This window comes from Harpia harpyja, chromosome 21, assembly GCF_026419915.1.
Source record: "Harpia harpyja isolate bHarHar1 chromosome 21, bHarHar1 primary haplotype, whole genome shotgun sequence".
In the NCBI taxonomy this organism is placed as follows: Eukaryota; Metazoa; Chordata; class Aves; order Accipitriformes; family Accipitridae; genus Harpia; species Harpia harpyja.
This window is the reverse complement of record NC_068960.1, coordinates 18,261,870-18,272,235: the sequence shown is the minus strand read 5'-3', so window position 1 is coordinate 18,272,235 and position 10,366 is coordinate 18,261,870. Positions and strand designations below refer to the sequence as shown.

The following is a 10,366-nucleotide window of genomic DNA, read 5'->3' as shown; positions in this document are numbered from 1 at the left end:
CCCCGGGGGCTGCCTGCACCGGGGGGGGGCGGGGGCTGCGGCTGCTCCCCCGGCCTCCAGCGGGGCTTTGTGTGCGGGGCTGGAGGGAGCCGCCCCGCCTGCTGCCCTTGTGCACGGCTCTGCGTGGTCGTTCGCAGTTGTGCACCGCTGTGCACGGCCGTGCGTGGCTGTGCACGGTTGTGCATGGTCGTTCGCAGTTGTGCACGGCTGTGTGTGGCCGTGCACGGTTGTGTGTGGTTGTGCATGGCTGTGCATGGCTGTATGTGGCTGTGCGTGGCTTTGTGCAGCTGTGCGCGGCTGTGTACAGTTGTGCACAGAGGAGCACGGCTGTGTGAAGTTGTGTGCAGTTGTGGACAGTTGTGTGTGTGGCTGTGCAGGGCTGTGCGTGGCTGTGCACAGTCGTGCAGTTGTACGCGGTTGTGTGTGGTTCTGCGTAGCTGTGTACGGTTGTGTGTAGCTGTGAACAGCTGGGCACACCTGTGCATGCTTGTGTGTAGCTGTGCATGGCTGTGTATGGTTGTGCACCGTTTTGTGCAGCTGTACACAGTTGTGCACAGTTGTGTGTGGCCGTGCGCAGTTGTTCACACTTGTGCGCGGCGGTGCACAGTTGTTCGCGGCTGTGCGTGCAGCAGACGCGCGGGCGGTGGGTTTCCTGCTGCGAGGGAGCGACGACTGTGGGAAAATTCCAGCGTGTGGGAAGCGGGGAGGGGGGAACTGCTGGGGCCGGGGGCGCGGGGGGGGCAGCCAGGCTCCCGCAGCCCCTGCCCACCCACAATTAATAAAAAACCCCACAAACCAAACCAAACCCGGGAACAATAATGGCTCAATTAGGGGAGCGGGCGCACAAAGGGCAGGCAGCTTCCCTGCCCGCGCTGGCGCTTGCTGCCACATCATCATCTCGCTGGGGATTTCACGGCCGTCGCCTTCCTCCCCTGCTCCCCCCTTGGACTTTGGGTCAATATTTGCAGGGCTCCCCGGGGCTCCCCCTCCAGCACCATATCCGGGTGTCCCCCAAGAGCTCAGAGACAGCCCTGGGGGTCCGTGGAACAGCCAGCAGCACCCGTGCCCTTGCCGTGGGGCAATGGGCCTCCTCGCATGCCTGGGGCTCCCAGGGGACGTTACCCACATGTGATGGCGGGTGTGACAAGGAGGAAACCCTGTGGGCAGCCGCAGCCTGGGAACGGCTTCAGGGTGCAGGGGAGCGGGATTGGGGACCCCCTTTGCCGATGAGCCAACGCAGGCAGCAGCCAAGGGAGGAGATGCCAAAGGTGAGCTCATGTTTCTGCTCCGGTCTCCCCCTTATTTGTGGGAATGAAATATTCTGCCCTTGGAATGAGGATGCACACGCACCCACACACATGCTCTACCCTCAAACCACGGCGTGCAGCTCAGGGTGCTTAACGACATCCAGACCCTGTTTAACACGTGCCCCTGAGCAGCGATGGGGCTCCACTGGGGAGGAAAAGCCGTCCCTACGCACTGCGTAGAGCCCAGAAATATTGCCCAGTGCCATTTCCCCTCCCTACCCCACCAAAGGGTCCAGCATGGCTGCAGCCAAATCGGGGGCCACGGGGATTGCTCCGATTTTCTGGTCTTCGCTGGCAGGTGGAGCCAGTTAAGGCTGAGAGTGAGCAGAAAATCAGGGGAAATAGGAGCTGGGGGAAGAGTGGGGCCGGGGGGCTGCTTGCTGCAGAGGAGGAGGATGGTCCCTGGGGATGAGCTGGCCCCTGGGACAGCCCAAGGCCCCCTGTGATGCTGCAGAGCAAATTAATTAATGAAGCAATTCCCAGGCAGGGCTGAGCCCTCCTTGCTGGGCCCCTGCGACTTGGCGGAGGGAGTGGCAGCATCCCCTTCTGCCCCAACCCCGGGGGTGTTGGGCAACATCTCACGGTGCCGGGGCCAAGCAGGTGGCCGTGCGAGGGGACCAGTTGGGATGCGCCGCCGGAGCCAAAGAGCTTTTAATCCACCTCTTTCCAGGGCAGCTTCCCCCCACTGGGGCCGCGGCGGTTGCAAAGCAGCCCTGACCGCCAGGAATTTGTCACTATGCGCTGGGAAAGCTCCTTCCCGCCAGCTGTCGGCAGCCAGGCCTGCCGGGCGCAGGCCCCTTGGATGGGGGAGAGCTGGGGTGAGGGGCCGCGGGGGCCCTGCTGCGGGCCAGGGTCCTGCCCCGGCCCTGAGCATCCCTCCCTGGCACAGGGATGATGCTGGCTTGGCTTTGGCCTGGCCAAAGCAGGGGGCTCGAAGCAGACCCTCATGCCAGGCTTTGGGGTGCAGCTCCCAAAGAGATGGCAGAGTTGGGGGGGGGTGTCGGTCTCCTCAGGGATTACCAGGCTCTCACTTCTCATCTCACCGAGGGCTGTGGGCAGAGCTCGCTCTGTCATGCCCGGGCTTGGGCTGTGCCCCCCGGTCCCTTCTCTGCTGCCCCATGCGGACATGCAAACTGCCCCATCCTACCTGCTGCCGGGCATCCCCTGGCCCCAGGGGCATCATCCTGACTCTATGGGGCACCCCCAGTCCCAGGGACATCATCCAACCCTATGGGGTATCTGTGAACCCCAAGGGCATCATCCTGACCTTATGGGGCATCCCCTAACCCCAGGGACATCATCCTGACTCTATGGGGCATCCCCTAACCCCAGAAGCATCATCCTCACCCTATGGGGGACCCGCTGGTCCTAGGGGCATCCCCCTGCCCCACCGCAGCTCCTGGGCTCTAGGGTGCTGTGGGCAGGGCAGGGAGGGCAGGCAGGGCAGGGCAGGCTGCCTGGACATCCCCGAGGCAGACGTGAGGCCTGCAGGTCCCCACTTGGGGCCGGAGGCCGCAGGGAGGGCTGAGGGGGACCGGCTGCCTTTGTGCCTCCCCTTTGTGCCCCGCGATTCACATGTTTGGGCTTTTATCCGGCAGCCGGGAAGGAGGAGGGCGAAGGGGACAGGAGAGGGGGGAGAAGGGCCGGGGCGGGGGGAAATGGCGGGAAACGAGGGCTCCCTTTGTGTGACAGGGATGGGGACAGGGACCGGGGGACACCCTGCAAGTGCCACTGCTCTGCATTTTGCCGTCCCAGTGTGGACACCCATCGGCAGCGTGACCAAAGGGCTCTGCGGTTCCCGGAGGGTTCCCTGGGCTGGGACGTGTGTGTGTCCCCCTGCCCAGACACCTGGGTCTACGGTGGGGCTGATCCCACAGGACGAGGAGCCCCGGGCACCTCCCTGGGAACATTTCTACTGAGGGAGCTGGTTTGGGGGCGCTGCTCTCCATCGTGTCCCCAAACCCACCTTCACGGCGGGGGGGGCAGGGGATGGATGGGTGAGGGGCTTTTGGAGCGGGTCTGGCTGGACCATCCCCAGGGATGCTGCAGACAGCCATGCCGGGTGGGCATCGCGGTGCCTGTGGGGGGACACACACCCTTCCCTGGGCTCGCAGGGTGCCGCTGCACCCTTCTCTCTGAGCCCAGCTGGGCTCCAACTGCTCCTCCAGAGACCCCCAGCTCCCATCTGGTCTGCCCAAAGCAACCCCCGGCACACTGTGGCCCCCAGCCTGCTCTCCCCCGCTGCCGCCGCCACACTGCCTCCCACCACATTTTCCATCCTGCGAAGGAAATATTAACTGGGATGGAGTTTGTCTCATTGTGTTTTTACCCTCTGTGGCCATAATCTGTGCCAAGAGGCCAGGCAGGAATTCGGCTTGGCCAGGGCCAGACTCTGCTTTTGGGGAAATGCCCAGGTGACCGGCCCCAGGGAGGTGGGGATGTGGGATGCTACCTGGTGCCACAGCAGCCCCAAGCAGCAGAGAAAGTCTGTTATCCCCATCCTACAGTGGAGAAACTGAGGCACTGGCTGCCTGGTCCCCCCTGTGGGGCGCTCCTGTAGGAAGCATTTGCACCCTGGCTGTGGCCCAGCCGCCGCGGGAGCCAGCAGCCATGGGAAGCGAGGGCGACCGACCCAACCTGACACAGGGCAGAGGGCACTGAAAACAGCACAAAAACCTCTGCTGCAGAGAACAAGCAGAATAACAGCCCTTTCCGCCGCAGCAGAATGAGCTGGTTTGGCCAAATAAACAGATTTGAAGAAAAACAAGAGATTCTGCTGCTGGACAGAAAGCCACCGGATGTTCGGCATGTTAAATGCCGTAATTTAGCCAAGAGGAATGCGCTGGATCGCTGCGGGGTCGGAGCAGCCGTGCTCTATCCCCAGGGCGTACAGAGGATGCCGTGGGCAGTGCAATTCCCTTTGCACCTCATTTATTGCTTTTCCAGCTTCATTTTTCCTCCTCCACTGGGTTTCCCACTCCTTCCCCCTTCCCCCTGCCTTGTTCGGGTCCTGCCCACCACCAAAATCCCAGGGGGTTGTTGGCATCCTCGAGAGCCCCGTGTGGAGCATCGGTCTCCTCCAGGGCCGGATCCTGCTCTCGGGCCCAGCCCAGCCCCAAAATGAGCACCAGCCCTTTGGCAGTAAAGCATAAAATAAGCATCAAATTCTTCTCAAGGGAAAACATGTGTTGCGTATCAAACCCACAGGGCAGGCTTGCAGCCGCAAGCTTGCAGGCAGGATCTTATCACAACCAGATCATTTTATACACACATACAGAGAGATATATATATTTAATTAAACTCTGAAGGCTGCAGCACCATTTGGAAATGGTTTCGCGGCAAGGAAAAGCACATTTTGGTCAGCGGGGGCACCAAATACCTGGCGGTTCAGCCTGGCTCGTGGTATTTGAAAAGGTGTTACTGAAATAATATTGAAAAGGTATTAAAGCACAAGCTGACCTGTGCCATGACCCCGGCTTGGGTGGTTTGGGGGACTTGGAGGGGGGCTCAGGGGCTGAGCTTTTCCAGCACTGAGCCCCTGTGAGCATCATCGAAGGGGGGCAATGTCCCTGGCTGGGGGTCCTGTGTCCCATCAATGGCTGGGGGTCCCCTGCCCCATCTCTGTCCGGGGGTCTTGTGCCCCATCTCTGGCTGGGGGTTCCATGTCCCATCCCTGTCTGGGGGTCCCGTGCCCCATCCCCAGCCAGGGTGCCATCCCCCTCACCACTGTCCGGGGATGCCTGTGCAGCCCGGAGGAGTGGGACCCAGAGGCTGGGGACTGGAGCCCCCGTGGAGGGGGACAGCGGCAGGGCGGGAGCGAGCAGGGCTGGGAAGCTGGCACTGTGCAGCCCGGCACAATGAGGCCTTGTGGCCAGCGGCTCTGACGAGAATCGGCCCTGACAGCGGCTCCGCCGGCGGGGTCACCCACCCGGCACGGAGCCACCCGCCCCCAGCCCCGGCCCCACTCGCTCGGTGATACTCAGGGTGAGGAACCCTAAAGTGACCCACTCCAGGGGACACCAGGGAGGCAGCATTTAGAAACAGCAATATTATCTCTCTCTACATACAGATATATAAAGAGTAGGGCTCTTTCCAGCCCCCCAGGAGGTAGGGTCAGTGGTTGGAGCTGGCACAGGGGGAGGCAGGGCTTCGCACCCTGGCACGCACCGGCACCGGCACTCACCCGCGGTGCCTGTTGGTGAACATCCCGCTCAGCTTTTTTAAAAAAGGAGACACACAACGCACACGCTACAAATACAGCTTAGTTTATAAAAAAAGTCACAAATTTGGTATCATTATAATTTTAGTGCACATACGATGCCCCCCACCCCCACGGTCAAAAATTCCCCCTGGCTGGCATGGCATGCCCTGCCACTGGCCACCTGGCACAGCAGCACCCGGCAGCCACCACGAGGCCACGGCCCCAGGCTGGCAGTGATGGGTGGCACTGCCCGACCTCTCCCGGCTCCTCCAGCACCTTCCTGCATCGGCGCTTTGGTCCTGCCCCGGCTGTGCCAGGCACATCTCTGGTCCCCGCGCCAGCCTTCCTCCCGCCTTGCCATCCCCCTCGCTCCCTTCGGCCTCGCTCCTCTTCCTCGGCATCCACCCCACGGCTCCTGCCCGAGCCCCACATTGCAGGCAGGGCCAGGGCAAGGCTCACCGCCGTCCTGCTCCCCTCTCCACCCCCGACATTGCAGATCCACCTCCTGGCCCTTCCGCAACCACACCGTGTCCCCAGCCCTGTCACCACGGCCACCCACTGCCACGGCCTCCCGCCACCGAGCCCTCCCGGGGGGGGACAGCTGCCCCCATCGTGCTGGACCCACTGTGCCCCAGAACATCCCCGAGCCCGCAGCATCCCCTGAGCATGCAGCACCCCGAGCCTGCAGCACCCCAGTCCCCTGGGAGCCCCTAACCCATTGCCCCATGCCGCTGCACCCCATACCCGGGCAGGTCCCTTGGGGACCACTGGCAAGTGCGCCCTGGGAAAATCCCTTCCCTTCCGGCAGGATTTTCCCGGGACCCTCCCCAGCCCGGTGGCGGGTGCTGCTGGGGCCTGACTACCCAGCGAGGACCGAAGTGCTGCCCTCCCTCTGGGCACCATCCCTGCTGGCATGCTACCCCTCCATCCCCCCAGGGATGATCTCGCTGCCTGTGGGACCCCAGGCCCCCAGCACCCGCAGGGCCGGGCTGCCTTCCCCGAGCCCCTCAGTCCACGGGGAACTCGCAGGGGTTCTGGCGTGTGCGCCGTGCCCCCTCGTAGATGCGCTGGAAGTCCCTATAGCGGGGTGCGCAGCTCAGCCAGGCTTCACCGAAATGCAGCCAACCCGTGAAAAGGAAGGTGCCGGGGCCTGGCTTGACGCCGCAGCGCAGTGGGGTGTGGATGCTGCCCGCCGGCCGGCCTGGCTGCCCCCCCACCTGGAAGAGGGGGAACTTTTGGCGGTGGATGCGGGCGGCGCTCACCCCCGATGACGGATTCCTGCAGCTCCACGTCATTGGAGACGCTCCGGATGCTGCCACGAATCACTGCAGGGGGAATGCAGGGAGGGGTATCAGTGTGTCCCTGTCCCTGTCCCCATCCCTCTCCCCATCCCCATTCCCATCCCCATCTCCATTCCCATCTCTGTCCCCATCCCCGTCCTCATCCCCATCCCGCAGCATCCTCTGTGACACTGATGGCCACAGCCCAAGCCAGGCCAGCCCAGGAGGGCGAGACCAGGGCTGCCTGAGGGGCTGTTGCCCCCCCAGTTTGAGTTTCCTTCCCTACCCTGGGGTCCCAGGACCCTCCCAGCACCCATGGGGGCTGCACTTACCAAAGTCACTAGTGCAAATGGCCATCAGGATCTCGGTGTCGTTGCACGGCCGGCACGCCCCTGCAACGGCCAAGCACAGCCCGTTACCACCCATCACCGCAGTGGCTGCCGGTGACCGGCCTTGGGGGGGACCACCCCGGATCCGGCCCCTCCATCCCTTCACCTCCACGCAGACCGGGGACACCCTGGCAAGGGAGGCAGAGGCAGCCCCAAGGAAACTGAGGCAGGCTGACCCGGGACGCTCGGCGCTCACCTTCTCCGGTGAAGCTGGCGGCGGGCAGTGCCGGGCGGGCCAGCCAGTCCCCCCGCAGCTCGTAGCGGAAGGCGGCGATGCGGCGGCTGATGTCGCGGTGCGGGGTGGCCTGCAGGAAAAGAGCCACCTTCTCCCGGGGCAGCCAGCTGAAGCAGCGGACGCGAGGGCGGGGGGCCTCCGGCAGCAGCAGCTCCAGCACTCCCTCCCTCTCCAGGTAGAGCTGAGCCCCCCGGAAGGTGCCGGCGGGTTTGACGCAGGCGGTGACATGCTGGGGGCTCCTGCCCTTGACGGCAGTGGTAGGGGGGGGCAGGCGGGGGGCCAGGCGGAGGCGAAGGGCCCCCGTGGGGTACAGCCATTCCAGCGAGCCCTCGGCGCAGTGCAGGGAGAGCTGCTCCACGCTGCCTGCCTCCTGCGACAGCCCGCTGCGAGGCACAGCGGCTCCCATCAGCTGGGACCCTCCAGGAGATGGGGACCCCCCCCAGCCCACATCCCCCCGGTGTGGCAGCACCCCAGCACTCTTGAGCAGCACCTCTGCGGAGGCGTGCGGGATGAACACGGGGAGGAATAGCACCAAACCCTCGATGCCTCAGACTCGGGGTGCAAGTGCATCATTTGGGGGGTGCTTGTGTTTCCTGGCACCTTCCCAGGGGGGCTGAGGGGGGGCCGCGGCAGCACAGGCCCTCCACTCGCACCCAGGGTGGGCTCCCAGGCCACCCCTGCCAGGCTGCCCGTGGCCTTGGGGTTGTGTATTCCCTTGCTTTGGGGGATCCCCGGTGGGTGGTGGGAGGGTTACACCCCCCCCCCCCCGCAGGAATCAGACTCGCATGTAAATGGTGTCCGGAGCCACGTTTTTAGCGGGGGGGCGGGGGGGGAGGACAAGTGGGAAAGCCAGGCTGGGGGGAGCGGAGGCAGCCGTGGGGCTGCTTTGTCCCGGCCACGCTGCTCGTGGTCCCCGTGGCCCCCCACGCCCCCCGCGTGGGGCTGGCGGCAGCCCCTCCTGGCGAGCCCCGGCTCTTTGTTCCGGAGCTCGGCGCCTTCCCCACCGCGGGCAGCGGCGTGTCGGGCCCTGGCGAGGGGCTGGGGTCCCCGCCGGCCGCAGAGCTGCGTTTCACGGGGTGGGGGGAGAGCTCGGGAAGGAGTTCCCGGAGAGGCGGGGAGCCCTATGGCCCCTGCACCCCGGGGACCAGCATCCCTCCAGGGGCGGGGGGGGGCAGCCGCACCCAGGAGTGGGGAAACTGAGGCAGGCGCAGGTCCCAGCATCCCACCCGTGACCCTGCCCCGCGGATGCAGGAGGTGGTGGCAGCCCCTCCCCGCTGCCTGTCCGGCGGGGGGGGACGACACACACGACAGCCACCCTCCCCCCGAGCCTGCCCTGCCCGGGCGGCGGGAACACCCCGGGGGGGGACCCATGTGTGTGCCCCCGCCCGCCCCCCGGGCTGCCCCCCCCCCGCCCGCCCCCGGTGCCGGTGCCGGTGCCGGTGCCGGTGCCGGTGCCGGTGCCGGTGCCGGTGCCGGTACCGGTGCCTACCTGCCCCTCCAGCTGCACTGATCCGCCGAGGCACCGCCGAGCGCCGCGCCCAGCCCGGCCAGGCACAGCGCCCGCAGCGCCCACATGGCCGCGCCCGCGGCGGCCCCGGGGCGGCCCGGCCCGGCCCTGCCCGGCCCTGCCCGCACCGCTGCCCGCACCGGCGGGCGGGGGGGGGGAGCGGGGCCGCCACCCCGCGCCGCGCCCCAAACTTTCCGCCAATGGCGGCGGCGGGGCGGGGCCGCCCCCCGGCACCCCCCCTTCTCCGGCACCGGCAGCGCCCGCCCCGGGCATCCCCGGGGAGCCTCCCCGGGACCCCCCCCAGGCCGGGGGCCGCAGCGCCGGGGCTCCCCGGGGTGGGGGGATACCGGCCGGGCCGGCTGCCAGCGGCCCGGGGCGAGGTGGGGGGACCCCGGGGCTGGGGCACGGCGGGTGCACCCCGGGCTACAGACATCCCCGGTTGTGTGCATCCCGAGTTACGTACACCCGTGGCTGCGCACAGCCCGGGCTACAGGCAGCCCAGGCTGGGTACACCCCAACTGCACACAGGCAAGGCTACGCGCACCCCGAGTTACGCACACCCCGGGCTACATATACCCCAAGTTATGCACAGCCCAAGCTGTACACACCCCAGGCTATGGACACCCCGAGTTATGCCCACCCCAGGCTACAGACTCCCCAAACTATGCACACCCCAGGCTATTGGCACCCCAGGCTGTGCACACCCCAAGTTAAGCACACCCCAGGCTACAGACACCCCAAACTATGCACATCCCAAACTATGCCCACCCCAGGCCATGCACACCCCAAGCTATACACACCCCAGTCTACGCAGGCCCCAGGCTACAGCCACCCCTGGTTTACACCCCCTCCCACTGTGTACCCCAAGAGTTACACACACTCCACCCTCCATATAAACTACACCCCCCCCCCCCCCAGCACCCCTCTCCCCGCAGGGGGGATTTTCTTCACCAGGGCTAAGCAGAGGTGCGTGGCAGAGGGCTTGGCGCGGGAGTCACACACACCCGAACCCCCACTTTCCCCCCCCCCCCAAACCTGCCCCTCGGGATTTTAACACCCCCGTCTTTCCCCCCCTTTCAGCCGCTATTGTGCTGGCACCACAAACCCCACAATTAATTAAGTTTCCATCCAGTGACAGCCCGCCAAAATGTTTGAAATAAACACCGAACAATTGGGATGGGATGATACAGGCCGGGAACAAAGTACCCGGAGAGAGGGTGGAGCAGAATGGAAATGAGGGATTGTAAATTTGGATGGTGGAAAGAAAGAGGGGAAGGGGGAAAGGGGAGGGGGTCGGGGGCGGGGGGGGTTGGCAGGAGGGGGAGAGGGGGATTCGCAGCTCTCTGGCCATGAAGTGATGCTGAAAGAAGTCAAGCTGCTGGAATCCGTGGAAAAATGAGGGGCCAGAGGGGCTGCGGGTTAAGGTGGAGCCAGTTGGGGGGGGGGG

At 65.4% G+C, this 10,366-nt stretch overlaps 1 protein-coding gene across 1 annotated transcript; it reads right to left on the bottom strand.

Moving 5' to 3' along the window:
• Positions 1-5,556: 5,556 nt before the first annotated feature.
• METRN (meteorin, glial cell differentiation regulator) lies at positions 5,557-9,044 on the bottom strand. Its single transcript, XM_052772900.1, is given in 5 exon segments — positions 5,557-6,773; positions 6,775-6,833; positions 7,121-7,180; positions 7,374-7,795; positions 8,902-9,044. Coding segments are annotated over 5 exon segments (885 nt in total). The 5' UTR covers positions 8,988-9,044; the 3' UTR covers positions 5,557-6,515.
• Between the last annotated feature and the right edge of the window lie 1,322 nt (positions 9,045-10,366).